This window comes from Paroedura picta, chromosome 17 (genome assembly GCF_049243985.1).
Source record: "Paroedura picta isolate Pp20150507F chromosome 17, Ppicta_v3.0, whole genome shotgun sequence".
NCBI lineage: Eukaryota > Metazoa > Chordata > Lepidosauria > Squamata > Gekkonidae > Paroedura > Paroedura picta.
The window spans coordinates 6,716,325-6,742,417 of NC_135385.1; the positions used below are offsets into that span (position 1 = coordinate 6,716,325).

Below are 26,093 nucleotides of genomic sequence, written 5' to 3' on the forward strand. Positions count from 1 at the left end.
GCAGGAGTTCCTTTCTGCCTCCTACCTGAAGGTGGCCAATCCCCTCTCGCCCTTTCTCCCCCCTTCCCCTGTTCCAGGTTGAGGTCGAAAATGTCTCCGTGCTGCTCAACGAAGCTGACGTCAAGACCATCAAGCTCACAAAAGACGTGGGGACGCTCAGCTCCCAGCTCCAGGACACTCAGGTAGGTGTCCAGGGACACCTGAATGGGTTTCAGGAGGCCAGACTGCAATTACAACTCCTACAGCAGTCAGTTCCCTGGGAGAAAATGTCTCCTTTTGAGGGTGGTCTCTGGCACAACCTCCAGCAGTTCCCCAACTGGATCTAGCAGCCCGACCCTTGAATTGCCCAGTGGAGTCCAGGGGGGGCCTGGGAAGCTCGGGGGAGGGGGGCATTTTTTGAGGAGAGACTGACGCGTTGATCTTGTGGCCTTCCCAATTCTCCCCCAGGAGCTCCTCCAAGAGGAAACCCGGCAGAAGCTCAACCTGTCCACGAAACTCCGCCAGATAGAGGACGAGAAGAACAGCTTGCAGGAGCAGCTGGACGAAGAGGTGGAGGCCAAGCAGAACCTGGAGAGGCACATCTCCACCCTGACCGTCCAGGTGAGCCTGGCTCCAAGTCGCAAGCTGTCAGGGCCACTGTGATCGCAGTGCGTTTTCGGTCTTATTCCACTTCACCACAACAGCCTGCAAGGGGAGGGGAGGGTAAGGCTTCTTAAGGTCACGCACTGAGGTCCCACGGCAGAGTCAGGATTCGAACTCTGGTCTCCCAGATCTGGTCTCGTGATGCTCTAACCATAACGCCACACCAGATGGCTCCAAGATGCCTGCTTCTGTCCTTCTGCGTTTGTAAACGGAGCCACCGAATCTCTGCCGTTTGGGCACGCTTCGGGTCTCCTAACTGTTTGCTTTTTCGCATCCCGACCCGAATCGCAGCTCTCCGACTCCAAGCGGAAGATCCAGGAGTACGCCAGCACCGTGGAGAGTGTGGAGGAGAGCAAGAAGAAACTCCAGAAGGAGATCGAAGGCCTCACACAAGAGTTCGAGGAGAAATCGGCTTCCTACGACAAACTGGAGAAAACCAAGAACCGGCTGCAGCAGGAGCTGGACGACCTCCTGGTCGACTTGGACAACCAAAGACAGCTGGTCTCCAATTTGGAGAAGAAGCAGAAGAAGTTTGACCAGGCAAGAGACTCCCCCTCCCTGCATGTTCTCCGCTTAGGCAGGAAGCTGAAATGGGGGGGGGGGGGGGCTGGAGATGGCTGCAGGTCTTCAAAACTCCTCGGATCAAGATGTCTCTTTGGGGCATTCCTGACCCCCATCTCCCTTCCCAGTTAATGGGCTAGGAAACTGAATAGATTAATAATAATAAAATAGTTTTATTTGTATCCCACCCCTCCCTGAAGGCTAAGGCGGGTAACGACAGAAGCATGCCCTTAAGATTTTATATTTTCTGTGCTGCTGCTCAAGTTTTAGATTCAGTTTGTAATTGTGGGTTTTTAACTTTTTGGAGGGATGGCCTAAAAATGTGACGATACGTTTTAAAAGGCCAGCAATAAAACAACACAATAACAATAAAGTAAGCCTGATGAATATGAAAACCCTAAAATATAATTTATACTCAGTGTAAAAACGAATTTATTCAGAATCGGAAGGCCTTAAACATCGTTAAGTGCTAATTGTTCAACAACTATTAATACAAAAGATGACGATAAGATAACACAATAGCAATAAAATAAACATTGTTAATATTAAAACCCTAAAAATATTCAGCTTAAAAGTGAATTTATTCAAGATCAGAAGACCTTTATCGGAATACAAAAAAAAAAAAGAAGACAAAAACCTTCGTCATAAAATGTTAATTGTTCAACAAACACAGGCAGCTGTAGAAACTTGGCAACCGATTCAGCGACGAGGAGAGTTTTTGTTTCCGAGTCAGAAGTTGACCTCAGTCTCTGCTCCTCTCCACCCCGTGTTGTTCAGCACAAAGTGGGCTGAGGAGCTGCCCCCGGATCCTGGCGTGGGGCAGAGAGGAGAAAAACACAGTGAGAATCACAGACATACATCCTTGCAGAGTAGGCCATTTTTAAAAAACCTCCCTTGGAGAACAGCAGAAGGGAGAGCACTGAATCTTGCTAGCATACATGCTCACCGCAGTTCGGGGCCTGAAGGATGGTAAAAATATAGGGCAGAGGACCCATAGCTTGGCAAAAGACCCAGGCACTCTGTCTGGCTCACGGAGAGGATGCAATTCCACGTCCAATAAACTGCCTTCTTCTCTCTGGTGAGAGGGGCAGATGAGCCCATTCGGGCGTTTGGGGCATGACTTAGCGGGGTCAAAAGCCCCTCTTTACAGGAACCAAAGTTGTAACAGGCAGAGGAAATCCGGGGCAGCCCACAGCCCTTCCCGAAACAAGCAGCACCACGAGCACTTGGGCTCCCTGTGCGACCCTTGACTCCTTCCCTGCAGATGCTGGCCGAGGAGAAGAACATCTCCTCCAAATACGCGGAGGAAAGAGACCGCGCGGAGGCCGAAGCCCGCGAGAAGGAGACCAAAGCGCTCTCGCTGGCCCGGGCCCTCGAGGAAGCCCTGGAAACCCGGGAGGAGCTGGAGAGGACCAACAAGCTGCTGAAGGCGGAGATGGAGGACCTCGTCAGCTCCAAGGACGACGTCGGCAAGAACGTAAGGCCCTCTCCGGGCCATGGGGCGGGAAAAGATGGCTGCGCGGGAGGGTGCATTCTGTGGCACTGCACCCCACTGCAGTCCGTCCCGGCCCCCTGTGGCCGCCCTCCCCAGGCCCCACCCTCAAATCTCCCCAAATAAGGAGCAGGCAGGCAAGGAGAGAACCTGTGGGGTCCTGCAGACCTGCGTCTTTGTGCTCCCCGGGACCAAGGAATTTTTGGGAAAGGCGGGGGGCTGATTCTTTGACCTGGGGGCTGCCAGGATGGGTGTGGGGGCAATGGGATAAACTCCCCCTTGAAATCCACTGAAATGAATACAGATCACGGAATCTGGACCCTGTTTTTGGATCCCCGCCCGTTCTGCTCCCCCCAAAGAACCAGAGTTGGAAGGGGCCCCCCCAGGCCCCCCAGTCCCACGCCCTGCTGAGTGCAGGATCCCGTAACACCCTGTCCTCCGTCTCTTGAAGGTCCACGACCTGGAGAAATCGAAGCGGGCCTTGGAGCAGCAGGTGGAGGAGATGAAGACCCAGCTGGAGGAGTTGGAGGACGAGCTGCAGGCCACCGAGGACGCCAAGCTGCGGCTGGAGGTCAACATGCAGGCCCTCAAGGGCCAGTTCGAGCGAGACCTGCAGGCCCGGGACGAGCAGAACGAGGAGAAGAGGAGGCAGCTCCAGAAGCAGGTATGCAGCCGCCGTCTCCCCCCTCCGGGGACTCTTGGCTTCCTCGATAATCAGGGATGGTTAGAAGAAGTTCGCTTTCCTTGAAGGGGAAAGGAGAGCCGCCATCTTGGAAGAGCCCCAAACTGGCTGCGTTGGGGGTGGAGAGAGGCAGTTGGGGGGTAGCCAGCTAGCAAAGGATCCCCAAATCTGGGGGGTTGCAGATGACCAGAAAGGAGATGGCCACCAATTTAGGAAACGGATTACGTGGTGCCTTCTGTTTCCATGTTCAGCTGTGCAGCGGTGGTTGTTGTTGCTGTTGTTGTTGTTGTTGTTGTGTGTGTGTTTGTTTGTGCTACACACCCCATTCCCGTCCACCCTGACGGCCTCTTTGTCCCCGGTCAGCTCCACGAGTTGGAGACGGAGTTGGAGGATGAGCGGAAGCAGCGTGCCCTGGCGGCAGCGGCCAAGAAGAAACTGGAGGTCGACATCAAGGACCTGGAAGGCCAGGCGGACTCGGCCAACAAGGGCCGCGAAGAGGCCATCAAGCAGCTCCGGAAGCTCCAGGTGGGGGACTCAAGAGCAGCGGCCACGCCCGGGTCTCTGCCCGGGGTCATCTGGGGACCCCAAGGCGGACCCTGCTGCTTCCTCGGCTGGAAACAGGAAGCGCTTTCGTCCAGTTTGGGGCCCTTGAAAGGGGCCCGAGTCCCAGAAAAGGAGTCAGCAGGTGCCCAAATGCCCACGGCAGCCGTGGAGTTTTCCGTGCGGCCATTCAGAGGGCCGTCCTCTGTCTTTCCAAGCGTGCCTTAGGATGGTTGTGGTGGCAGATCCCAAAAACATGTAGGCAAGTGAATCAGACTGTTGATAAAGCAGCTCTTGTTTCCCGCGGGACCTCTCAGGCCCAGATGAAGGACTTCCAGCGGGAACTGGACGATGCCCGGGCGGCCCGAGAGGAGATCTTCACCACGGCCCGGGAGAACGAGAAGAAGGCCAAGAACCTGGAGGCGGAGCTGATGCAGCTGCAAGAGGTGAGGGAAGTCGGGGGGGCGGCGGGAGCCCTGAGAGGGCCTCAGCTCCACAGGGACCCAGGCCTACGTTTTGGAGGTTCTCCATGTGCCCGGACTTTCCGGCCCTCTGGTGGAGCTCCTGACGGCACCTGGATTTTGGCCAGCGTTGCTAGGTTGGATGCCCAGTTAGCCTGATCCAAGATGGCTCGCCATGGCCGCAGAGCAAGCTTGTGGGTGTCCCAGGACATTCTGCCACCCGCTCTTTGCTGCGCTGAGTTGCAGCTACTCTCTCTTGTGACTCCTCCAGGATCTGGCGGCGGCCGAAAGGGCTCGGAAACAAGCAGAGCAGGAGAAGGAAGACCTGGCGGAAGAGCTGGCCAGCTCGGCCTCTGGAAGGTAAGCCGGCCGGGACACGGAGCGTGCCGCAAGTGGACACTCAGTTCTTAGATGGCTCAAGCTCCTGACCCCGTGAGGCTACCTCTCCTTCCTGACCTTCCGGGTGTTCCTAGAACGAGTCTCCTGGACGAGAAACGGCGCTTGGAGGCCCGCATCTCCCAGATGGAGGAGGAGCTCGAAGAAGAGCAGGGCAACATGGAAGCCATGAGCGACCGCTTCCGCAAGGCCGTGCAGCAGGCAAGTGGAGGGAGGGAGGGGGGCCCGGGGGCGAGGGGGAGGGACGCCGGAGTCAGGGGTTGCGCTGCAGCTCCTCCGAACTGCTACCGCCCTCTCCGGACTCACGAGGCTCGTTCCGTGCTCGTGGTTTTCCAGGCGGAGCAACTTAATAACGAGCTGGCCACGGAGCGGACCACGGCCCAGAAGAACGAGAGCGCGCGTCAGCAGCTGGAGAGGCAGAACAAGGAGCTGAAGGCCAAGCTGCAGGAGATGGAAGGGGCCGTCAAGTCCAAGTTCAAGGCCACCATCACGGCCCTGGAAGCCAAAATCGCCCAGCTGGAGGAGCAGGTGGAGCAGGAGTCCCGGTAGGTGGTTTGGGGAGGAGGGCGAAAGGTGGGGGATTCCTGCCAGGTGACTCTTTTTGGGAGGGCCCAGCAGATTCCCATCCCTTGCAGCCTCCTCCTGTAAGCCTCTTCTCCTCCCCCCCCCCCCAGGGAAAAACAGGCTGCAGCAAAGACTCTGCGGCAGAAAGACAAGAAGCTGAAGGAGGTTTTACTCCAGGTGGAGGATGAGAGGAAGCAGGCGGAGCAGTACAAAGACCAGGTGAGCACAGCCAATGACACGGGAGGGGGGTGGGGCTAACCTGGTAGGAAGGGGCGGGGCTTAAAGGGAGCCTGAGAACTTCAGAAGCAATGAGCACTACCTGGGAAGGACCTGGGTTCAAATGTCACATCTGCTACAAACTGACCCGGTGACCTTCACCAAGACAGCAGTTCAGCCTATAATTTTTTTTGGGGGGGGGGGGGTTGCCCGTGTGGGGACGCCAGCCCACCTCCCTCCCAGAGTTGCAGAGAAGTGACAGAAAGCACTTTTGGTTTGATAAAACGAAGCCAAGAAAAAGGGAGGGGAGTGACCAGTTCTGGGGCCAGTGAAAGGTCCAGCCATGTCACACGGACGCCGAAATGCACCTACAGATGAGGCTGCCTGATGCTGTGTAAGACCCTTAGTTCATCAAGGTGGGTATTGCCTGCTCAGGCTGGCAGCCGCTCTCCAGGGTCTTAGGCAGAAAAGGGGCCTCCCGCTTCCCTCCTGCCGGGTCCTTTTTAGCCGTAGATGCTGCTGGGGGGCCTTCTGCGGGCTCCAGGGCTGAAGCGCAGCCCCCCCCCCCGTTCCCCACCTCCCCCCCCCCAACCTCCTCTCCCCTCTCCCCGCTCCAGGCCGACAAGGCGAGCACCCGGGTGAAGCAGCTCAAGCGCCAGCTGGAGGAGTCGGAGGAAGAATCGCAGCGCATCAACGCCAGCCGCCGGAAGCTGCAGCGGGAGCTGGACGAAGCCACGGAGAGCAACGAGGCCATGGGCCGGGAGGTGACGGCCCTCAAGAACAAGCTCAGGTGGGCCCCGCAGGGCAGGGCAGGGCAGGGCAGGGCAGGGCAGGGCAGGGCAGGGCAGGGCAGGGCAGGGCAGGGCAGGGCAGGGCAGGGCAGGGCAGGGCAGGGCAGGGCAGGGCAGGGCAGGGAGCCGGCGGGCGGAGGAGGGAGGGGGGCTTCCCTCTGTCGGGTTGCACCTTCTGCACCAAGAAGCCTCATGACAAATACCCCGTAAGCCCCACGCCAGCCGAGTCAAAAAGGAGGGCATCACCTGGCAGGAGCACCAAAGGCACACGGGGGTCTCCAACCGGTTCCCTTACCCCTTACTCCTTACTCACGCCTGCCCAGCCCACCAAGACCGTACGAGGGGAGTGGCCGGAGGGACATCAGCACAGCCCCCTTCCCAAGTGGCCCCCTGCCCCACAGGAGGAGGTGACGGCTGCAAAATTCTCCCCCTGCCCCCATTCAGAGACCACCACCCCCCACGGGGCACGGCCACTAACTGTTCAGGGCTGCTTGTTTCTTTGCAGGGGAAACCCGGAGCCTCCGCAGTGACTGAGCAGGTATCAGGCCTTCTGCGTTGCAGTCTGCTTCTGTCGTGCCGTTCTGCCCCTTCCCCTCTCCCTCCATCCATGTCAGACTCCTGCCAACTGTGGAGGCTTGGATAGCTACACAGCAGTGTGCGTCTGCAGCCAAAAGAGACAAATATTACAGATCCCCACCCCCTCCCCCGATCCCCGGTCAGGTGGTCAGCAACCCGCCCCCACTCCAAATTTTGCCACAAATTTCTGCTCAAGGAACCTGATAAAATATTATAACCACACACACACGAGAAAAATGCCACACGCAGTTATCATCCGATGGTTGTTTAGTTTACTTCGCGTCATTTCTACTTTTCCGTCTCATCCTCACAACGGCCTTGCAGGGTAGGCTAGTCTGACGGTGTATGATTGGCCCCAAGGCCTTTGCTGGGGTAGAGTGGGGATTCGAACGCAGGCCTTCCGGATTGCAGTCTGGCATTCTCAGGTGCAGAGCTCACCTCCTGCAGGCATCGCAGACCCAAGACTTGCTGTGCCAGGAATAAAATCACGCAGGGACCAGCCGGTTTATTTCAGAAGCTGGGCTGCCCCCTCTTGTCCAGCCGCAGAGACCTGGCCGTGCCAAAGGCCGTGCCGGATCGATGAACCCGCTCCCACACTCTGCAACCGGGAGCTTTCCGTGGGTTTCCGGCCCCCCCAGCCAGCCCCCTTCTGTAATATTTGTGGCACCTCTTTTGCAAGAACGCTGGGCTTTCCTGTTTCGCCACCCCTCTCTTACGGGGGCACGGGAGGGACACACGAGGCCTCGCCGTCCCCCACGGGGGCTTTTCTCTTCCGGGCACAACCGTTATTTCCGCGGGCCTTTGTTTGTTTCCATTTTTGGTGCGACCCCCCCTGCATTGTCCTCCTCTGGCCGACTGTTCAGCCTGTCTCACCTGCCGCAGGGCGTGAAGGGCAGGGAGAGGGCAGCAGGACACCTCCGAAGGGGCACCTCTCCTAGCAGAAGGGCTGGCCTTGGCTTGGGACCCCCAGACATGCCTCCCCCTCCCCTCCCCTCCCCCCTGGTACCCAAGGTGTGCATCATCAGTCAAAACAGCACAAAAGGCCCGTCCGGAGCAGCGTCAAAAAGTCCGTCGATGAAACCCCACAGACCCAAGGGCGGCAGCCCCAGGACCGAAGCCCCCCTTCCGTCAGGGACGGCCAGGGAGAAACCTTCACTTTGTCGCCCTCCTGATTTTGTCTCCCCAGGCGCGGGAACGAACCGGCCTCCTTCGCCCCTCCTCGGCGCTCGGGCGGGGGCCGGAGGCTGGTCGAAAACGCGGCCGCAGAGGGGTCCGAGGAGGAAGTGGACGCCCGAGACGGAGACTTCAACGGAACGAAAGCCAGCGAATAACCCCCCCACACACACACACACACACACACGCTTGCCAAAGGAGGAGACCCAGGACCTCCAGGGCCGACCCCGGGGGTGTGCCCATCCGTGGTGTGGGGTGCATCCTTCAAGCGCCGTCCGCAGCACCCCTCCGGCCAACGCCCTGTCCCCACCCCACCCCACGGCCCCGGGAAGAGCCCCGCTGCCTCTCTCTCCAGGACACCCACCGGACGCTTGTGTGACCACCGTGCAAGGCCTCCCCCCCCCCCGGAGTCGATGCTGCCCCACTCTGCTTCATGGAGGGGGACGAGACCCCCAGGAAGGGCACCGCCCCCTCCCCTCTCTTGCTGACCCCCTCATTCCCAGGTGTTGCTGCACCCCCAACGCTGCTAGGCTGCCTAGACCAGGTGCCCCCCCCCATGGCCACTTTCCTTTTCATTTGGGGAGGGAGGAACGGGCCAAACAGAATACGTCGACTGTCTCTGCATTTCCAAACGGGCTTTACAAAAACACACTAATAATAATAATAATTAAAAAAAGGTTTATAAACTCACGTTTGTTTTGGAATTCCTGCCGGGGTTTCCCGGGGGGCAGGTGTGGCGTTTGGAGCTTCCCAACCCTCTCCCCTAAATGAAAAACCCAGCTGGCTGCCAGGTTGTGACGTCACAAAACAGGAGAAACCCCGAAGGAGGGAGGGTGATACTTCTGCATTCCCCTGTCCCTGGCCGCGCCCTGATCAGCGCCTCCTGCCCTCCAGAAGCCCTCCCACTGTGGACCCCCAAAGAGCCCCCCTGCCCCGGAAAGACCCTCCCCTCCCGACCTGCTGGCCAGGAGCCACTGAGGGGGTCTCTGCTCCCCTTCGCCGGTCCCTAAAGAGGCTGGCAGGCTGGGGGTGATTCTGGGGGTGACTTTGTAGCTACGGCTGATGCAGAAGAGGCCCCAACCAGCTCAGGGCCTTTCCGCCTTCCTGCACCACCCTGGCTGTTTCCAGCCTTCCCAAACAGCTGCAGAGGGATGGCCGATTCAGCCCAGGCTGCAAGGAAACCAGCCAAGGTCCCGCCCTTCAGGGACTCAGCCGAAAGCCCAAACTGCTGCCCAAGGAGAAGAGTTTCCTCTGAGGCCGCCAGGCGCCTAGGGGACCCCTCTCCCTCCGCTGGCTACGAAAGCACCACACTGGACCACCAAACCCTCTTCTCTTTGGTTTATGCCAACACGATACAAGCTTCCATCCAAAAAATGGGCCCAGGGCCAAACGGGACGGGATGCCCCGGCAGCTTTCTAACACGCCCACAAGCGTATCCTGAGACCACAAGGTGGTCGGGCGAGGACAGCCGTGTGAGCGGCGTAGAAAAAGACAGCACCTTCCTTTCGACAAACACCTGCCATCGCTTCTGGGGGCCGCAATTCCGGGGAAGTCCAAAAGGCACTTGGGGGGCGAGAGAGAGCGGCCAAAATCCTCAGAGAGGGGAAGCAGGGCGTGGCTGATAAACCCAACCTCCGGCTCCTGCAGAAGAGGATCCCGCCCCCCTTCGGCAGCATTATTGTCCACGCTGGCCCCCCTCCCTTAGGGAGCACGGGAAGTCCAGCTGGCCCACGTGGACAGAATGGCGTAGATTTGTAAGGCTCCGTTAGGCAGGTGAGTATCTGGGGAAAGGGATCGAAAGAGTCAGACGGTGGGTGGGGGGAGAACATTCTTCGCCCTCCGGAGAACGTCAAAGCAGGCCGGCCTTCCTCGCAGGGAGGTTGTGCATCATCCTGCACCTCCGGGCCAGGTGGAAGACCGTGCGTCTCATTCTCTCCTCCGGGGTCTTTCGTCCTGCCTCTTCATCCACACCGCAGGGGAGTGACTGACTGTTAGTGTCCTGTTACGGATGGGGTGGTGGTGGGGGGGGGATGGGGAAGCCCCCCCTTCTCCCGAGGAGGCCTCAGAGCAGCATCTGGACGACTCCTTGGGGCGGGAGGCCCATGGGCCCGGGGACACTCAAGGGGGCCCCTCGCATCTCCAGCCGCTGCACCAGCCTGGTTTGCAAACAAACAGAAGAGAGTCGCTTTCAGGACGGAGTCTCCGGAGGGGCCGCTGAGCTGGCTTCCAGCCCCTCACCGTTTGGGCAGAAATAAGAAGGGGTTGGGATGAACGGCCCCACAGAAACCTGCTCAGGGTGGGCTGCAGCAGAGGGGCCGAGCCATCCCCCAAAAGCGACAGGAACCCCACTGCCTCCCCTCCCAGCTCCGTCAGCCTCTGCACGGCGGTCCACGTTTCCGGAAGGAACCCGAGGTGGGGCTGGCTCACCCGTGGGGCCCGCTCAGCCGCCGGTCCAGGGCGTCCCTGCTGGAGCCCACGGGTGTGGGGAAGGCGCTTCGGAAGGGCGTCTGGTCATACACAAAGTGGCGGCAGGAGGCCAGCTTGGATTCCAGCGCCTGCGGAGAAATCTGGGTCGGTCCCCGTTCTGAACCGAGCGAGTTCTAAGAGCAGCTGGGCCCAAGAAGGATTTGGGGCCTGGGGGGCACTGAAAGCTGCAGGGGGGGGGTTAAGTGAATGCCCCCGTCCAGCTTCACCTTGTCCAAGCAGGTGGTTGTCGCCCCACCCCAGCCCACCCCACCCCATCCCTGCACACCTGGCTGCTCCAGGGGCTGACCCAACTCACCCCTCCTTCCAGGCCCAACTGTTTTGGGGAGCTGTGTTGACCCGAAAGGCCCTGCCAAACCCCAGGAACAGCCCCCCTCCCCCGTGGACTCACCCCCACTTTCCGCAGCAGGTCCCCCACGATGTTGAGGGCCGAAATCCGGGCGGCCGGGGTGAGCGGGGTGCCGCTGTAGCCGTCCTCCAAGCCTGGGGGGAAACGGAAAGGAAACTCAACAGCGATTCATGCAGCACAGGCCCAAACCCCCTGAGACCCCTAGAAGGCCAGTTTTGCCCCTGGAAATCTTTGCCTCCAGTTTGCTGGCTGGCTCCTCAGGGTCCACCGCAAGCCCACAGGCAGCGACTGACCGCTGAAGACCTCCCTGTTGGGTCGGGACCTCCCTTCGAAGGGGCCACAAACTGCGGGAAAAGGCCCCGGCCAACAAACCACCGAAGGCCTCCGAGCCCCATTCATGGCCCGTCGGACGTCCGTCAACAGCCTCACCGGCCTCTCCCACGCAGCCCGAGCAGGAGCCGTGGCATCGCCCAAATCCCCCGGGTTTTCCAAGGGCTATCGAGGGAGCAGCACCCTCTCACCTCTCCTGAACGTCCTGGGGGTCCCTCTGCCTTCCCTCGGCCCTCGGGGCGCCCCGGGGGTTGCAGGGGGAAGCCTGGGGGTGGGGAGGTCTGTCTCCATCTGCTCGGCTTCCGGCAGCCCCCGGCCTGAGTCCTCCGGCTTGTCCTGCTTCTGCTGCACGGCCAGTTCTTGGCGTAGATCTGGGGGGGGGGGGAGGAAGGAGACCGTTACAGGGGCAGCCGTGCCCCGCTGGCACAGGGGCCCGTCACCACCCAGGGCCCCTCCGGGAGCCGGGGGGAAAGCCCCTCCCTCCCCTCCGCCCACCTCGGGCCTCGTCCTTCAGCCGCTGCACAGACTCCTGCAGGTCCTCCTTCTCGTCCAGCTCGCTCTCCAGGAAGGCGTTCCGCTCGATGGCCTGGTTCAGGCGCTGCTCAAAGTCTTCCAGGGACATAATCGTGGCCCTGCAGGGGGGGGGGGAGAAGGGGCAAGGCCCTCACGTGAGTCAGGGGGGCATTTGAGCCCCAGTCTTGGTTCAGCCACCGTCTCACGCAGGGCTGCTGCAAAGAGGGAGCAGGGATCTATTTCACGGATGTGGGTCTGGACAGAGCGCTTTGCCCCACAGTGGGGACTGCCCCTCCCCAGCAGCCCCCAGCAGCGTCCTTCCTCCCAACAACCCTGCAAGGTCGGACCGGCCGACGGTGACCAGCCTATGGCCCCTTTGACTTCCCTGGTGGCCGTACCAACTGGGATCTGCCCCCTCGTCGCCCTTCTTGTGCCTGTGGGGCACCCTTGGGGTCCTGACAAGGGTGGGGTGGGTGGGTCGAGTACAGCTCTAAGGTGCCAACTCTGCTTCAGAGGACGCCCTTTGATCTGCACAGCCAATCAGGAGTCCTGCTGGGCAGACTCCCCACTAGCCACGCCCTCTTTCTGAAGAGCACTCGTAGACCACGCCCCCAGCTGCTGTCCAAGAACGGTCGGGAGAGGCATACGCTTAATCAAGGGTGCTTCTCTTTTTTGGGGGGAGGGGATGATAAGCCCCCGACTGGAGACGTTTGCCAGGCCAGCTGGTACCTCTTGGCCCTTTCCAGGTCGTCGTTCGACTGCTCCAGTTCCCGGATGTATTTCTGCAGCTGGTCTCTGACGCCTCGAGTCTGGGCCAGCTCCTCCTCCAAGGCAGAGATCTGCTGGTGGGCTTCGGACTGCTGTGCCGATAGCCTCTCCTGGCCCCCCAAAACAGACCCAGATTACAGGCCGGGAGCTCCATGGGAGGGGGTGGGAGAAGTGCCAGGACAGGGAAGCCAGGAGAGCCGACTCCAGAGTCAGCCTGCAGCCATTTCTCAGTGGGGGCCCTTGGCCAGGTTGCCGCCGACCGGCCTCACAACGGGGTCAGCCTCGCACCCCCTCCCATCACCACCCACCCCCCCTTCCACCGCCAGGTTCCCCCTGGACATTTCTGGCCCGGTCTTCCTCCTCTCTCGGGGTCCCCAGCAGGCCAGCCCACAGAAAGCGCTCCCAGCTCGTCTCCAGAGCTGCCAGCTGACCGGGGCTTCAATCGGGCCTCTGTTCCCTCCCCGGCCGGCTGCCGCTCGGATAAAGGGGCCCTTTGTGTCCCAGGGTGACGGGCTCTTGCCTCATGCTCTGGCCAAGAGGGTGCCAACAGCCCCAAAGGCTCCCGTCCATCTGGGGCCCTCCTCTCTGGCCAAGAGACTCAAGCCCCGTCAGCAGGCTCCAGGCTGACCAAGCACAGTCGCAATTTGGGGGCCGATGCTTGACGGCCACACCCAGGGGGAGAGCCAGACCCCTGCCCGCCCCGGCCCCCGGCCTCACGCTGACCTTGACCGCCTCGATCTCCAGGCGCAGCCGGCCGTTCTCCGAGCAGAGGTCCTTGTTCCGGGACTCGATCTGCTGCAGCTGGGCCTCCAGTTCCGCTTCATACTCCCGGCTGCCTTCTTGAAACTCCCGCAGCTCCTCCTGGGCGTCCTCGGCACTGAAAGGAGGAAGGCCGGAGGTGGGAATGGAGCTGCACCTCTGGAAAGGCTGGTGGTCTCACTTCCTGACTCAGTTTGGATTGGCTGAGGCAGGCGCTCTCACTTCCTGAGTAAGTGCTCATTGGCTGAGGCTGGTGACCTCACTTCCTGAGTCAGTTCTGATTGGTTGAGGTTGGTGCTGTCACTTCCTGAGTCAGTGCTCATTGGCTGAGGCTGGTAATATCACTTCCTGACTCGGTTCTGATTGGCTGAGCACTGAGTCAGGAAGTGAGGACACCAATCTCAACCAATCAGAACTGAATCAGGAAGTGAGAACACCTGCCTCAACCAATCAGACCTCAGTCAGGAAGTTAGAGCACGGGCCTCAGCCAATCAGAACTGAGTCAGGAAGTGAGGTCACCAGCCTCTGCCAATGAGAACTGAGTCAGGAAGTGAGAGTTCCAGCCTCAGCCAGAGCACCAGCCTCAGCCAATCAGAACTGTGTCAGGAAGTGAGAACACCAGCCTCAGCCAATCAGAACTGAGTCAGGAAGTGAGGTCACTAGCCTCAGCCAATCAGAACTGAGTCAGGATATGAGGTCACCAGCCTCAGCCAATCAGAACTGAGTCAGGAAGTGAGATCACCAGCCTCAGCCAATCAGAACTGAGTCAGGAAGTGAGGTCACCAGCCTTAACCCTCACAGTCAAAATGCCTTTGGTCCCTTCTGGCGGTCAATTTCATGTGCAGTTAGAAATATGTTGCTCCATATCATGATTACTTTATGTTTAATATGTTGAATCTGTGCACTTTATTCAATAAATATTTGGAAATATATATATATATTTGCAGCTTCCCCTTTGGGTTCCTAAGTTTTCTGGTGAGGTTCTGTTTTGATTTCCTTTTTTGGCTTTGCATAAAATCCATGTGCCGCTCTGGAAGCACGAGGACCTATGTGGAAGGCACTTGTTAACGCATCTCCCACCCCACAATGGCCCTTCCACACTGGCTGCCCCCTCCCCTGGAAGCCCACGAGGGTTACCTCTGCTTGTGCAGCCTGGCCTGCTCCTTCCAGTAATCTCTTTCCTCTCCCACGGATCCAAAGCGTTTCCTCTCAGCTTCGTCCATCGCGTTTGGCCCAGGTGACCTTTCTGCAGGGACGAGAGCAAAGAACGCCATCCTGTTGGGGCAGAATCTGTCCTTTCCATCCCTGTGGGAGCCCTCAGACGTCCGGGTTCAAGCCCAGACTGAGGCAGCAGCAGCAGGAGTGTTTGGAAGCCCACGGCTTAACTCTGCTCATGTTCAGAGTCCTCACTCTCCCTCCAGAGAATACAACCACACTTGGAAGAAGCAAATGCAGCAGAGCAAAGGGGCTCCCGTGGGAACACACAGACCCAGCATTAAGCCACCACAACAACCCTGCGAGGTAGCTGGCCCCTGTGTGGGACGGGAGGCTGGACCAGATGGTCCCCTGGCCTTATCCAGCAGGGCTCTTCCGATTACCTTAAGTTTTAAAACTCAGTTCCAAAGTAAATAAGCACACCCGTGCTGTATTGACCAGAGAGGGAAAGAGACACAGTGGTGCTTGTTTGAACACAACAGAGGCAGCTGTGGGCTCGGGACACCCTGACCTCAGCCCTGGGGAATGCAGGCGAGGCCCAAAAAGCCCGTGCTCAGTTTCAAGGCCCGGCTGAATGCTGTGGGGACAGCGTCTCATTAGTGCTGTTCCCCATCCGGCTTTCCTTGAGTGCCGTGCATTTCCTCGGCAGGGCGAGGGAACTATAAAGGAGGCGGCTGACAGCGTCCCTGTGTTATTCCGGAAAGGTTTCCCTAACGCCCTTCCCAGTAATTTGGGACGCGGGAGAGATTGCAGCCAGGGAAGCGGGCAAGCGTCTCTTCCTGGCCACTGCCCCGGGCCGATGAGTCAGGAAGCCACGGCCCCCTTCCTGTCCTGCAAGTCGGGCGGACCAAAACAATCCGCTCCTGCCTGCCTTTAAATTTTAATTCTGTCCTGTTTTCCCAGCTGAACGCTTCTCTCTACCAAAACAGAAGAAAGAAGCAACTGACATACGTCAGTAGTCTGATAACTACGTCATGATCTCTCCCGCAAGGACTCCTGGCATGTTCTTTCAAAATGCAGCCCTTTCCCCACTGCCTTTCCCCTTCTACCTCTGCAACAAAAAAGAGCGACAGCTCAGCTTCTTTCTTAAACGAGATGGGGGGAATTCAGAGGGACCAGGAAATGAGGGGTACAGTTTTACAACGCTGCTACGAGGTGTCATGATGATTGGTCTTTAAAAAACAAAATCTTCTCACCACCCTTTGGTAGAACAGCAAGGAGTGTGGATTTTCCATTTGCACTGGGTGCAGGAGCCACACAGAGACCTTAACACAAGCTGAGGGTCCTTTGGGTGAGGGGCACCCATCATCACCCACTAAGCACCAAACCGGCGCCATCTACTGTGGCAGAGACAGCCCTGCAGAGCGGAGCCCTGGTGCCCCTTGGACGGCTGCTGTTTACCAGGCCCTGAGCCAGCACGTGGCGGCAGAGAGAGAAACACCCGTTTTGCAGAGTCGGGGGCCCGCCCGGGCACTTCTTCTCCAGTTGGCACCTGCAGAATCCAGGCTGGTTCTGGACCCACAGGCGGTGTCCCTCTCCGCTGCAAACCCCTTCCCCTGCCAGGACTGGCAACTTGGTCTGCCTGTCTGTCTGTCATAAATATAATATAAATAAATATAAATCTATCTATATCTTAATAGCCCCAAATCTGCCAGCATAGGAGAGGGCTCCGGTTGCCACCCTCCAGGCGTGGCCTGGAGATCTCCCAGAATGGCTCCTGGTCCCCTTACCCCACCCCATCCCTCCTTTGGGGGGGCGGACCCTACATGAGTCACCCCTTCCGCCCCGCCAGGCTCCGGGACCCAACCTTAGACGCGTGAGAGTCGCGCCTCGCCCGCCTTGGGGTAGGTTCCCTGCAAGGAAGGCTGCGCCCGGCGGCCGACACTGCAGGGTGGGCGTGCTCTCGGGTAAGGGGAGCCGCTCACCTCCGGCGCCGCCGTCCGCCCGTCTGTCCCTCCTGCCTCCTCCGCGGGGCTCTCGATGGCCGGCGCGTCCCTCTCCCGTCCGAAACGGCGCCGCCTGGCCCTACGCGGCTCCCCATTGGCTGATGCCCGCGCGCCTCCTCCAATCAGCGCCCTCGGAACGCCGTGACGCCACGGCCGTTGGAACTTTGTTTCTCTTCTTCAAAGGACGCCGCGGGCGGGGGGGACCTGGCTGCCAGCCTCCAGGCGGGGGCCACAGCTCGAGTTGCCAGCCTCCAGGCGGGCGCTGGGGGTTTACCGGGGGTTGTAGCTTGGGGTGCCAACCTGCTGTCTGGGGGGTTTAATTGAGGGCGTTTAGTTAGTTTCATGTTTTTAAACTTTGCAAACTTTTCTAGTGTTACGCTGGAAGGACAAGCTAACAATAAATTGTTATTATTATTTTATTATTTGTATCCGGGTGCGGGGCTGGAAGTCGATTGGTTGCAGCCTGGCGTGCCAACCTCCAGGCGGGGGCCAAAGATCTCCCAGAATTAAATTCTGTTGTACTTTCAGGTGCCAACTGGACTCATGATTCCCCAACATGACACCCAAGGGCACTGTGCCCATCACCCTCTTTCCTAAAGTGTATCCCCCCCCCAGCCTCCCCCAACCTTTAATCTCGGCTCTTCCTCAATCTCTTGGAAACATAGCTGCTTCAGAAGAGTCCCTGAGGCACTATCTTTCTCCCTGCAAGGAGCGCCTTTACTGGGACAGCTATTTGTGTCACAGAAAGATGCTTGACTTGGAACCTCCCTCATCATGTAGACATGCAGAGCCAGTGTGGTGTTGTGGTTACAGGGGTTGTGGCCTAGGGTCACGGCACTCTCGGCCTCCCCTACCCCGCAGGGTTTTTGTGAGGATGAAACAGAGGAGGGGAGAAAGGGGTAAGCTGTACCGTGGCATAAACAAACTGAATGACAACAGGGGGAAGAAGAGATCGGCACCCCCCTCCCCACAGTCCGTCCCTCACCTTAGTTTGGTTCACCGAAGCAGGCACAGATGATGGGCACCCAGGGGTGGCCCAGTTGCCTGCCTAGTTGCTGCTTTGAAGCACGACTTGAACCAGCCCTGGCCTGTTCGCACCCGCCCCTCCTGCTGGTTCTGCCAGATGCCGGGTGATGGCCACCCGCCTGTGCCTAGGGGCAGCTGGTATCCATCGGATTTGCCCAACGCAGGATTGGGCCACTGACCTGAGCCAGCCGGATCCTCCTGCTGCACATACTTGGGACGCTTGGCCCAGCTGACGGCCTTTTTGAGTGGATGAATCACCTGCAATTTGCCCAATTAAATTTAAATGCGGGGGCATATTTTTCCACCAAGGTGCTTAGCTAATCCGGCATCCTGTTGTCTGTTTGCAGAGCCTGGATATGCGGAGGGGGCGGAGCCCCGGCTGCTTAAAGGACAGCTTTATTGGGGAGAGACAGAACTTAGTAAGGAAGAGAGGAGAAAGAGAGAGAATCTTAACTGAGTAACTGTTGTGTGTAGGCAAGCAGGGGGGAAGTGTGCTGAAAGGAGCAGGGGGAGATTGAAAATGTCAGCAAATTCCAGATCTAAATACACTAATGGCACATCTCCCTCAATGCTCCCTGCAAGGTATCCTTCCGTTGAACGGTGCAGGCTGAGATTATGCCCAGAACGAAACCTTGTTGACCTTGAAGGTCCCCTGGCCTCAGTTTCCCTTCTGCTGCTTCTGACCAACGCAGCCACCCACCTGAATCGAGACTAAAACCAGTCTCCTTCCCTAGAGGCCCAGGGTGGCGTCGTGGTTAAGAACGACGGAGCAGAGTGGTTTTGTGTTGCCCCAGGGGTCGAACCAGAACCAATGGGATGAAATCTATTCAAAATAATTTCCAGCGAAACCTCCGGAAGAAATTCCTGACAGTCAGAGTGGTTCCTCAGTGGAAGAGCTTCCTCAGGAGGTGGTGGGTTCTCCTTCTTTGGAAGTTTTTGAGCAGAGGCTAGAGAGTCATCTGACAGAAATGCTGATTTTATGAACTTGGGCAGATGGTGAGAGGGTGGGCAGGAAGGGATGTGCCAGTGTTGGTCTCTTGTGGCCCTTCCTTGCACACTCAGGGAATGGCTGATGGCCACTGTGGGATGGGAGGGTGAATTCCCTCCAGGCCATGCTGGATTCTCAAGAAGAGTTCTGGTCCCGCTCCTTGTCATGGACAGCGCTTCCCTCTCTCCTCCCGTGCATTTCTCAGCCTGGCAGAGAGGTGGCACCAGAGCCCGTGCCTTTCTCTTGACCTCCGTGCATGCAATGTGGGGGCCCTGCCGCATTTCAGTTGGCGGGCATCCGTGGGTCTGGGGGAGAGGCGCAGGCTGTTCTTCCAGGGCAGGGGGGCCAAGTGTAGCTTCGGACCCTGCAGCGTGGGAAAGAGGGCTTCGACCTCCCCCTCCCTGACCAGTTTCCCAAAGCAGCTGTAGCCACATCTTGTGGCAGAGAGTTCTTTGCACACCGTGTGAATCAAGACTCTGCAGCAGCCACAGGAGAGGCGCATCTCTGTGCACAGCGCATGAAGGAAAGAGAGTAAGGGCCCGGCTCTCCGACTTGTTCCGGCTCCCTTTCTTCCAATCCGTCCCTGATTTTCCGAGCCGTTCCCGGCCACTTTGGGGGGGTTCTTTAAAAATCAGGCCCCTTTCCAATTCTTAGCCTTTATTGGCTCTTGTAATTAAGATTAAATGCTCGTTTAACCTCTGGAGGGGATGCATGCTGTACGCACCGTATATTACGGGCGTTTTTAATGAGTCCACATTTCTGCCTGAAATATAATTACATTAAAACACTTAAAAATGGATTTATTAGCATGAAAACCACATTCCTTCCCCATCTCCCTCCTTTCTTTCTTCCCCTCAGCACTTCATTTTATGAGGCACTCTGAGCCATTTTTCATCAGAGGGTTTTGCGGGGGGAAAATGGAAAGTCTCCACAAAGTCACCCGAACTTCTGTGGCTTCAGGAGGCCGGTTTCCTTGTTCCCTGGAAAGGTCATGTGCAGAGGCGTACTTGGCAGGATCCGGCCGAGCTCAGAACAGGCCAGGGTGGGCCTGGCTTCCAGCGACAACAGAAGAAGGTCAGCTGAGGAATGAACCTCGAAAACCTCTGCCCAGAATTAAAACCAGGTGGTCTGAAAGAGGTGCATGGCCACGAAAGCCACGTTCCTTCCATATCTTCCCACCCCCACCCCCTAGCTCTTTGTTTTATGTGGCCCTCAAAGCCGTCTTCATAGAAGATTTTGCAAAAAGGTTTCTGCATACTATTGTGGGTTCTCCCCAAGCACCTCCTCCCCTCCAAAAAAAACCTTCCAGAATTTGCTGAGGCGATATTGGGACCGCCAGTCGACCTGGTGTCAGTCATCCGTGACATGACCTTTCCGTTGTCACTGTGATGGGATGCTCCAACCACATCTCGGTGTGCAGTTGGGCAGCCTTACTTCAAGCGGTTGGAAACTCCAAACTGCTTCCTGGATCCCAGGACGGCTTGTCCCCATTGAGGCTGAGATGGGAGCCCCTGCTTGGCAGGCAGAAGGTCCCGGGTTCAGTTCCCGGACTCTCCTGTTCACGGATCTCCAGCAGGAAAGAGGCTGGAGAGAACCTGGCCAGTCAGGGGATGCCACGTGAATGGTCTGTCCCTCAGCCACCTAGACTCAATGTCAGCAGGTCTCTGATAAAAGGGGCAGAGGCCAATGGGGAGCACCCCAGCCCCCACCCCACCTTTGCGATCAGAACCTGCAGCTCCCATGACGTAGAGCCCCGCTTGCCTGGTGATTCTCTTCTGTCCCCAAAAGGAAACCACTGACATGCAAACCTCTTCCCTGGAACAGGGTAGGATGCAGCACAGGGTTTGAGAAGCCCAGCGGGTTTCTCTGGAAGTGGTGTTTATCTGAGAGGTGGGGCGGAAACTTTACAAGCCACGGTTGCCAGAAAGAAGGCCGCTGTCCTCCCCAGAAGAGCCACCTCCAACATTCAAATGGGCTGCTTTGCTGTTTGCTTTTATTCAGAAATCTGCCTTATCGCCAACTGATAATGCAAACGGCGCCGTTTTAGGACGGGGGGGGGGCGGGGAGAGGGAGGCGATCTCTGTTCCGTCCCAAAAGGCTCGCTTTGCATGCGTCCAACTGACGCTGCTCAGGTTGCAACGGACTGGAACAGAAATCTCTGCAGCGAAGTTTCTTGCGCGTCCAAAAATACCGCAGCGGGGTCTCGGTACATTGGCACCGGTGTGCCGCTGTTGTGCCGGTGTGCTTCCATGCATGCGCAATGAGCGGTTTCCCTGATTGTTAATATTATCTGTTTTGGGGGGGGACATCTTCCCCTTTGCCTTCCCCTTTTTGTTGCAGTTTCGTGGTGCTCCCCGGTCACCGGGACTGGGCCTCTTGACCAGAGGTGCATGGGATAGCCCTCAGAGGCTGGACCACCTCTCCCTTCCAGCAGATGATGTGGAGGAGCACAGTCTCGCCCCCAGCTAGGAACATGGGGTCATGGTGACCAGACCAAATCACTTCCTTGTGCAGCAGCCGAAAATCCAGCTTCACTTCCCTCTCGGAATACTTAAGGCTCTGCATTCTTTGCACCTGATTTCACAACAGCCTTGCAAGGTTGCCCTGACCTGGAGGGGCCAGGCTGGTCCTTGGATGGGAGAATGCCTCTGAATGAGGTCGTTGTGAATTTCCTGCGTTCTGCAGGGGGTTGGACTAGATGACCGTGGAGGTCCCTTCCAACTCCATGATTCTATAAATGCCTCTTGACTTGGCATGTCTCACCAGGGCTTACCACAAGTTTTGACGGCACGTCCCACCAAGAGAGGACATTTCTCTTAGCCTCGTGCTAAGGGGCCACTCTAAAGTGGACACGCAAAGAAACATACAATCTGCAGAGTTACCAAAATGGTCCCAAGCCCTGAATCCAGAGGTCGGCTGCAGGGGACGGGTGCAGGAGGCGCCCCCAGAGTTGAGCTTTCGACCAGCTGCCAGAGGGCTGGATGAATTTGCTGATGGGATCCTGACCCTCAGAAGAGCTGGGTTCAAGTCCAGCAGCTCCTTGCTGACCCACAAGACTTCCGGGGGAGGCAGGGATGGCGGGAAGACACAGCCTTGAGGACGCACCGACGGAGAAATGGTTACCGAACTTTAAACCTAAAATGTGAGGGGTCAGTGTGTCCCAGCAGAAGTAATTCTTCTTATTGGACCCAAATGACAATGTTCAGAACGATATTTCTTACCTCTAATTGTTTTTGTTTGAGAGGTAAAATGCATTTTCCTGTTCTGTCTTTTCTTTAATGTTGTTTGTTTTCCAAAAATAAAATCTGTCTCTCTCTCTCTCTTATCCATCCATCATCTGTCTGCCTGTCCATCCATCTATCCATCCATCCACCAGTCCAGCTGCCTAGCTGTCTGTCTGTCTGTCTAGCTGTCTGTCCATCCACCCATTCACACATCCGCTCTGTCTCTTCTCTAACTTTTCGGGGCATGAGGGTTTGAGACTTGGAGTTCTCATCTGAAGTATGGATCAGATGCCAGGGGAAGAGGAGGAGGAGGAGGTGGTGGGTGGGCTTTATTCCTATTGCCATGCTAGCAGAGACCCCCCCCCCCCAAATGAATGGGGGGCAGGTGTGATTTTCGACCTGAGAGCTCTTTCAACCACCCTCAAGCACTCTCTCTCCTTTGGCCCCACAGCTTTTGGGTCGGTGTCCAGCCGCCTTGCAAAAGCCCCGAATCCTGCCCTCCTGCTTCTCCAGAAAGGGTGGGTGGGCTGGGGGTGGGTGGGCCGGGGCCCTGGCAGCAGCCACCTGCGACACCCACAAGATTCCAGCAAAGTGTCTCAGCAGAGCTGCTACTCAGAAACGGGACAGTTCTGCATAATCCGAGGCCAAAGCTGATATTTGACAGTTTCAGGCGGTGTGGCTGAATTTCCCTGAAATCACCCCTTTCAGAAAAAAGGCAAAACCACAGTTTCTGAGTTTCAATCTTTCTGGGGATCGGAGACCAGCTTCAGGAAACAAAACCGGCTTTGATGATAACCAGAGCCGCAAAGAGCTGTGATCTTTATGAACTGGAGAGTTCTGCCAAAGGAGGGGTTGCTTCTCCCCTCGCCTGCGAGGCAGAGGTTCTGCACCCCGACCCCGTGGCAGGCAGATATCCAACAGGAGCTGTTTCCCCCCAGGAGGCGGGAGATGGGAGACCTGTTGGATTCCTGCCTCGCTTCTTCCCTGGGATGCAGCATTCGGGAGCCGTTCCAGATTGCCTTCTTTCGAACTCGCTTCCCTCCGAGTCTCCCACAGAAGGAGAGGCCGGTCTCAACCAGGGGCTTACTTCCGAGTAAAAGCGTGCGTGGCCCAGATGCCACAGCCTTTTTTCCAAGTGATAACAGCAAAAAAAGTTCGCACTCGGGTTTCTTATCGCATGACTCCTGTTTTAAAAATAAAAGATGAACTCACGAGCTTCCCTAGAATCTAGGCCAGTAAAGCAGAGTTAGCAGGAACCGGCCACAGGCCCCTGATAAACGGGCTGCCTCATTCGGGGCAGGGAGGGGGGGCATCTGTGGGTGCTCTTCTCCAGAAACGGCATTTGCATTCGAACCATGTGCTTCTTGCTTTCTTTAAGGGGGGCGGGGAGGTCATTTTCCTGCTGCAGCCGGGAGATTCTTTTTGGGAGATTCTCCATTGAACCAGAGTAGAACCACAGCATTGAGAAGCTGGGAGGGGGCGGGGGAGACCTCAAGACCACCTCATCCCAGCCCCTGAGCCAGCCGGCAGGGCACAAAGAGGGGTGCCATCTTCCAGGCGGCAGCTGGAGATCTCTTTGGATGAGGACTGTTCTCCAGACGGGTGGGGGCTGGAAAGTGCTGCCCAGTCTCGGTTCGACTTCTGGAGACCCCCCAGGGCAAGAGACTTCTAACAGGGCTGCCCCCCAGCCCAGCCCAGGCCACAAAGATCCCACCCTGATGGTTACAAAGGTTTTCCTGTCATCTGTCCCCCCCCCCTCCAATATCTCCCCACCATTATTTCAAAGTGTTTCTTTCCCCTGTTTGCAAGTTGTGCGCCCCACCCAACCCAATTCCTTCACAACGACCCTGCCGAGTGGGCCGGCTGGATGACCAGAGGCAGCCCAGGTGTATTTTTGCTTCAACTGGACACACATGGGCTTATCCCCGTCTCACAGATGATGGGACTGGAGGCTTGAAAGAGATGGGCTCCCCTAAGCCCCCCTCCTTCCCAAACCCATTTTCGTCCCCGAAAGAAGAGAACCAGCTCTCAGGGCACATAGCGCCCCAGCATCGTGAGGGGGGTGGGCAGAACCTCACTCATTTCACGGGGCCCGAATGGGATTCTGCAAGGGTCAGAATGTTTCAATTGGGGACTGCATGGATGCTGGGCAATCAGTCCTTACCACCCGCACGGTGATGTCACACCCAGGGCCTGAGAAGTTATCCAGGGAGATTCTGTGTCACAATCCCGGGTAGCGATTTTTGCAGGAAGGCCAGTGATTTCCTCAGAATCGTGGTGTGTACAGAACATTCACCCACTGTGTAAACAAACCGTGTTATTTGGAAATGCCGGATTCACGAGGCTGCCAGAGTCGCCCTCCCTTAAGAGCTGCACAGGCGCCCCAGGTCAAGACAGCCCAGGCCCACCTGACTGCATGAACGTCGTGCATGAATTAACGTGGCAGAGTCAGCGTAGTGTCTTGCCTAGGGCCTGGATTCGAATCCCTGCTCTCTCGTGGGGCTTCGCTGGGTGCCCCTGGGGCAGCCGCATGCTCTCAGCCCGACCTACCTTGCAGGGTTGGAGTGTGGGTCGATCAGGGGAGAGGAAAACGGTGTTAAACCGGGGAGGTGGGAAGTAAATGATAATAAAGATGCAGCGATGCTTTTGGAAGAAGCTCCAAAGGGGAGACGAGGGAGGGAGGGAGCCAGGCTAGCTAAACAGAGCATCTTTGGGCAGGAAGCCTCTATCTGAACGCCAGTTGCTTTTAGGGAAAACATTTCCTCCACAGCCTGAATGGAAGGGCCTCCGAGGGGGAGGGGTCTGCCTGCAGGGCTGCCGGGTGCCTCAGGCTCCTGCCTCCCGAGCCCCCCTCCTCCCCCCCCCACAAGCCGTCCCGCCCTGCCACTTGGGCCTGCCTGCCGCCTGCCTGCCTGCCTGCCTGCCTGCCCTCGCGGGCCTCCGGTCGAAAGCAAAAGTGAAAGAGAAGCAGGGGCCCAGGAAGTCACGTGTTTTCTGAGAATCGCACAGATCCAGGAGATGAAAGCAGACCTGTGGTTTCCACTAAACAAGGGGCCTGGCAGGAAAAAGCAGTTTGGCTAGAAATTGCTCCTGAAGGCTTCTTCCTCCTGGAACGGCCACGCTGTCAGAGGCGCATTCGAATCCCGCCGACCGCCCCGCTACCAAAAACAGAAGAGCTTTTCAGTGCCCTTCTCACTCCCCAAAGGAGTCCCGGAGCAGCCGACAAGCCCCTTTCCTTTCCTCCCCCTGCGAGGTGGGTGGGGCTGAGAGAGCTCTGGGAGAACTGCTCTGGGAAAACAGCTCTGAGAAAACTGGGGCTAGGCCAAGGTCCCCCAGCTGGCTGCATGTGGGGCAGGAGTGGGGAATCAAACCCAGTTCTCCCAGTTAGAGACCGCCACTCTTAAGCACAACGCCAGGCCGACTCTCCAGTCTGCTGGAGGGGCCGGGACACCCCCCCCTGTGCAAAGCCAGGCACTTCCCCACTGGGCCTTGGCCAGCTGCCATTTAATTCGGATTCCTCTCTTTCGATTTTGCCCTCCCCTCCCTGCTTTTCTCCCCACCAAAAGCCTCAAGAGAGACTAACTCTCCCCCTCCCTTTCCCCCTCACTACAACCACCCTGCAGAGTAAGTTATGCTGACAGCGACCGGCTCAAGGCTCCCCAGCGAGCCACCATGGCGGAGTCGTGATTCGAAAACAGGCCCGGCAGGTCCTAACCTGCACAGTTGCTGCTTGCATTCTTGCATTCTTATTCAGATAGGGCATTGCCTAAAATTGCTCCCGTATTGGGCAGGGCTGTGCAAGGCCCCACGCCCGCGCGTGCATTGCGCATGGGTGCACCTGCCCTCCCCCACCCCCGCCACTCTGACAGCTCCGCTTCCCAAAAACCTGCCTGCTCTCCGGCCTCCCACAGGCTGTTAATTCTACCCTTCTAATGAGATCCCCTCCGCTATAACGTGACTTACCCATTTCCCAATTGCTGGCAGGTACAGGCACCATCTGGTCCCATCCTGGCTATTCCCCCCCCCCCATTTCCTACCTGGGGCTAATCACAGTTTTCGCTGGAAAAAACTGCCCATTTCTGATTAACCACCAGGTATTTCCTTACACTGAGTGCATGTACATGTTTCAGACGAAGTGAGGCTAATTCTGGATAGCTTTTGCGTCCATGCACACCTTCCAGACCAGCCCCCCTCAGGCTCAGCTCAGCCAAAGCTGCGGCTGCATCCCTGAGGTCCAGAAACTTTGCTGGCTTTTTGCTTTGCTTTTAAATAATCTTTGCATTTGTTTCAAAAGCTGAAGTTGGTATTAGTCAGAGGAGAGGCTGTGCGCTCCTTGGCTGAGGTAACAAAAACAACAGGCAACCTTGCGGGGAAATTCAGAAAGGATAAATAACTGG

The 26,093-nt window shown here is 57.6% G+C and overlaps 2 protein-coding genes across 5 annotated transcripts in view; one reads left to right on the forward strand and one right to left on the reverse strand.

The window, feature by feature from the left end:
• The window catches only part of MYH11 (myosin heavy chain 11), a 40,131-nt gene extending 31,347 nt beyond the window's left edge, over positions 1 to 8,784 (forward strand). For 2 of the 3 annotated variants that reach the window (XM_077317134.1, XM_077317135.1), the window contains 13 exons: positions 78 to 182; positions 448 to 600; positions 934 to 1,182; positions 2,468 to 2,680; positions 3,147 to 3,359; positions 3,741 to 3,902; positions 4,235 to 4,363; positions 4,650 to 4,738; positions 4,852 to 4,975; positions 5,111 to 5,319; positions 5,449 to 5,557; positions 6,172 to 6,344; positions 8,108 to 8,784. In XM_077317134.1, the coding sequence (XP_077173249.1) occupies positions 78 to 182; positions 448 to 600; positions 934 to 1,182; positions 2,468 to 2,680; positions 3,147 to 3,359; positions 3,741 to 3,902; positions 4,235 to 4,363; positions 4,650 to 4,738; positions 4,852 to 4,975; positions 5,111 to 5,319; positions 5,449 to 5,557; positions 6,172 to 6,344; positions 8,108 to 8,252 (2,073 nt within the window). In that variant the 3' untranslated portion in view covers positions 8,253 to 8,784. Of the gene's footprint in view, positions 1 to 77; positions 183 to 447; positions 601 to 933; positions 1,183 to 2,467; positions 2,681 to 3,146; positions 3,360 to 3,740; positions 3,903 to 4,234; positions 4,364 to 4,649; positions 4,739 to 4,851; positions 4,976 to 5,110; positions 5,320 to 5,448; positions 5,558 to 6,171; positions 6,345 to 6,850; positions 6,884 to 8,107 lie in introns of all 3 variants that reach the window. The other variant, XM_077317136.1, reaches the window with a different exon arrangement.
• On the reverse strand, positions 8,758 to 16,560 carry NDE1 (nudE neurodevelopment protein 1). 2 transcript variants are annotated; one of them, XM_077317137.1, is made up of 9 exons: positions 16,438 to 16,560; positions 14,435 to 14,543; positions 13,262 to 13,415; positions 12,500 to 12,648; positions 11,753 to 11,889; positions 11,449 to 11,628; positions 10,970 to 11,061; positions 10,522 to 10,649; positions 8,758 to 10,250 (listed from the first exon to the last, which is right to left on the reverse strand). In XM_077317137.1, exons 2-9 carry the CDS (start codon positions 14,518 to 14,520, stop codon positions 10,157 to 10,159), a joined length of 1,020 nt encoding a protein of 339 aa, XP_077173252.1. In that variant the 5' UTR covers positions 14,521 to 14,543; positions 16,438 to 16,560; the 3' UTR covers positions 8,758 to 10,156. The 2 variants fall into 2 exon arrangements, with proteins under 2 accessions (XP_077173252.1, XP_077173253.1); XM_077317138.1 differs by lacking the exon at positions 16,438 to 16,560 and adding an exon at positions 16,320 to 16,398.
• Positions 16,561 to 26,093: the final 9,533 nt, after the last annotated feature.